This window comes from Sinocyclocheilus anshuiensis, unplaced genomic scaffold, assembly GCF_001515605.1.
Source record: "Sinocyclocheilus anshuiensis isolate Anshui unplaced genomic scaffold, SAMN03320099.WGS_v1.1 scaffold648, whole genome shotgun sequence".
Classification (NCBI taxonomy): Eukaryota; Metazoa; Chordata; class Actinopteri; order Cypriniformes; family Cyprinidae; genus Sinocyclocheilus; species Sinocyclocheilus anshuiensis.
In genome coordinates this window covers 827,588-830,722 of record NW_015557156.1, presented here as the reverse complement: position 1 = coordinate 830,722, position 3,135 = coordinate 827,588, and the positions used below count along the sequence as shown (strand labels likewise).

The following is a 3,135-nucleotide window of genomic DNA, read 5'->3' as shown; positions in this document are numbered from 1 at the left end:
AAAAATATTGTCAAACACACACACACACACACACACACACACACACACACACACACACACGCACAAACAACAGTAAGTCTGGTGGTTACCTGCTTATTGAGCATCACATTAAACTGGTGAGTGACAATGGATTCCTGGATAAAGATAATCTCATCATTATTTGTCAGTCATCAAAAGGTTTGAGAATTTGTACAAAAAAACAAAGCCATACATTGAGAACTTTCAACACATTGAAGAAAGCACTGCCCATTGGTTTATGATCTCTTGCTGCTGGCTCAAAGAAAAGAAGCTCCACCATGATTTGATTGGGATTCACTGCACTGGAATTCTGCTCAGGTATCTGAATAAATTAAAAAAAAGATTCAAAAACAGGCATAAAGCTGGGTGAAAATACATAAGCACATCACACAAACACAATTTTTGAGAACTTAAAAAAGGCTGGATATAAATTTTATCAGTGTTTTGGATTAAACTGTTGTTCACGAATAAAACTTGATATTAAAACAGTATATAATATTAACATAACTGTGTGATACAGATCTTCTAACATCAGATCAGAACACATAAATTCAGCGAACACATCAGAAACTGTGCACTCCATGGAGATGCGGAACAATTCAGGGAAGTGACAAACCTGGATGGAGAAGTATTTCCACTCATCAAAGCAAAGTGAGAAATCTGCTTTGCCTCCTCTGGCATCTTTGTTGCTTTGAAGCTTGGTGCACTTTTCCTTTCCACCAACAGATATCCTGAGAAAAAACTGAAAGTCTTTTGTGTAGAATGGATTAGTGGTCAAGGAAAACGATGACAAAAAAAAAAGTTCAGTGCAAAACTTTTTTTAAATGTTATTTTGAGATGCTGGAAATTATACGGATACAGATGTTTGGAAACACTTTGCAATCCTTTATATGTACAGTCAGAACTCCTGTCTGAAAGCAAAAGCATTGTAGGCACATATTGTACATCACTTTAGGAAAAGGGCCACGAGGCTTTGATTTTACTGCTGGCATACTTGTAGAAAACTCTCTCTATATTTATAACATATAACTATATATACATTTGCACATAACCAAAGTTGCTTCAAAATGAATGTACTATAGAGGTCTTGGTGCACTTCAGTTAATTTATATATGCATGTGCCAAATACATGTACTGTATGTATGCATGTACACTGCTAAACATTTGGACATTCCTCGTTATTACCATTTACATATTGTATAATAGCATAATTGTAATCAAAACTACAGTATGGAGTTTATAGGGGGAACAAATAAAATCAATCAGTCAATATATCTGTCTGTCTATCTATAAATACTGACTGGCACTTCATGAGGCACCAGCATATCCAGATTGTCCTCAGTCTCCTCTGTTGTCTCTTCATTCTCATTCTTTGAGTCCACGCTGTAAGTCTATGGAAACAAGTGTGGCGAAGAAAAAAACTCAATAAAGTATAACAAACAAATCTGACACACAGGTAGAATAAATCTATTAGAAGTAACTCTAATATGATCATTTGTATTTCCTGAATAAAAATATCAGACACAAATAGTAAACAACAATAGGTACTGAAACTCTTCAAAAAATAAAAACAGTTTTACTACAGAACTGAATTATTTCAAAATTCTGACCTTGTATGATTTTAATGGATACGTGCACAGCAGTTGAGAAGGACAAGACTTTTAAAATGAGACAGGCTAAATCTAACGAGACAGACAAAATCTAAATGTATTATGTTTAAAACTAGTAACTATTCAGTCTAGGATTAATTTGGTTAGTTACAGTTTTATGCCTGAGCCTACCTAATAGCTAATTCTAGTGTTTAATATAGCTTTGTGCCTCCAATCAGTGTTGCCAAATCCGCGATTGCCGTCGGTTGTTTTTTATGTCAACAGGTTGAAGCGACCCCAATAACGTGATATTTAGACCCTGGAATGTGAATTGTACCAGGAGAACCCCGCCAATAAAATGTGTATTTTACCCCCGAACGCGATTTTTACTGAGGGACCCCCTCGAAAGCAATTGGGCTATTTTCAGGCTAGTTTTGAGTAGTAATTGGGCGGGTTTTGTAGCGAAAACCTGGCAACCCTTCCTCCAATGCGTGATAAAGAATAGAGAAAACAGACATTATAGACAAAGAGAATTATTCAAAGGGAAATCTATACTCTTTTGATTAAAGACCGATCTCAAACAAAGTCAGTCAGTATGATGTAATCACTGTCAGTTAGATTTCAAAAGGCGAGCGCCATGTCAATCAGATATTTTGCAAGCTAAAATTGACAAAAAGCAAGAGCATATAACACAGTTAAGCTTACATTATCGACTACCAAGACATTTAAAAACCTTTACACTGCAATAAACTGACACAGATACAAAACATAAACTTCTATCTTTACAAACTCCACCTTTTGCTTGTTTTCTTCGTTTGTTGGGCTGCCTCCATGTTCATCCATCGGGTGGTTTCACGTGAGATTTGACAGTTAAATCTTTTCACTGGTCCCTGGATATGCTGTTTGTTAGTTGCAGAATTATGATTGCGTCCTGTTTCTGTAGAAAGTTTATTAGTGTCAAAATTAAATTAATTTATTCTAAATCTCCCATAAGAACGTGATCGAGCCAATGAGAGTGATTATGGGCGGAGCGACACCGTAGCCCCGCCCACTTCACAGGTTGCAGCCAGAGCCGTTGTATTTTCTTTCAAAATGCCACAGTAACTGCAGACTGCAGTTATTGTAATAAATATTTTTGTGTTAGACACAAAAATAAATTAAATTCAAAATAATTTGAAAAACGATTTTGGAGAAAACATTACCATTATTAGTGATCAAATCAAAATAAGCCCTACATCAGACCCGATGAGATAGTTATATTATTAAAATTAATAGTATAATAATAATAATAATAATTAATTATATTAAAATTTGAGCAGAGTATCCTCTATCCCGTGTACAATATATACACGTATAAATAACACACACACACACACACACATATATATATATATATATACATATTTGTGCTGTTAAACGATTAATCGCATCCAAAATGTTTTTGTTTACATAATATGTGTATATTTATTATGTATATATAAATACACACATGCATGTATATATTTTGAAAATATTTACATGCATATAT

The 3,135-nt window shown here is 34.4% G+C and overlaps 1 protein-coding gene across 1 annotated transcript in view; it reads right to left on the bottom strand.

The window, feature by feature from the left end:
- Positions 1-2,450, bottom strand: part of c2cd6 (C2 calcium dependent domain containing 6) — a 3,658-nt gene extending 1,208 nt beyond the window's left edge. Inside the window, exons 1-6 of the mRNA XM_016473346.1 lie at positions 2,394-2,450; positions 1,320-1,409; positions 878-929; positions 635-768; positions 212-340; positions 90-134 (exon numbers count right to left, since the gene is read on the bottom strand). Coding sequence (XP_016328832.1) covers positions 90-134; positions 212-340; positions 635-768; positions 878-929; positions 1,320-1,409; positions 2,394-2,450 — 507 coding nt within the window. The remainder of the gene's footprint in view (positions 1-89; positions 135-211; positions 341-634; positions 769-877; positions 930-1,319; positions 1,410-2,393) is intronic.
- Between the last annotated feature and the right edge of the window lie 685 nt (positions 2,451-3,135).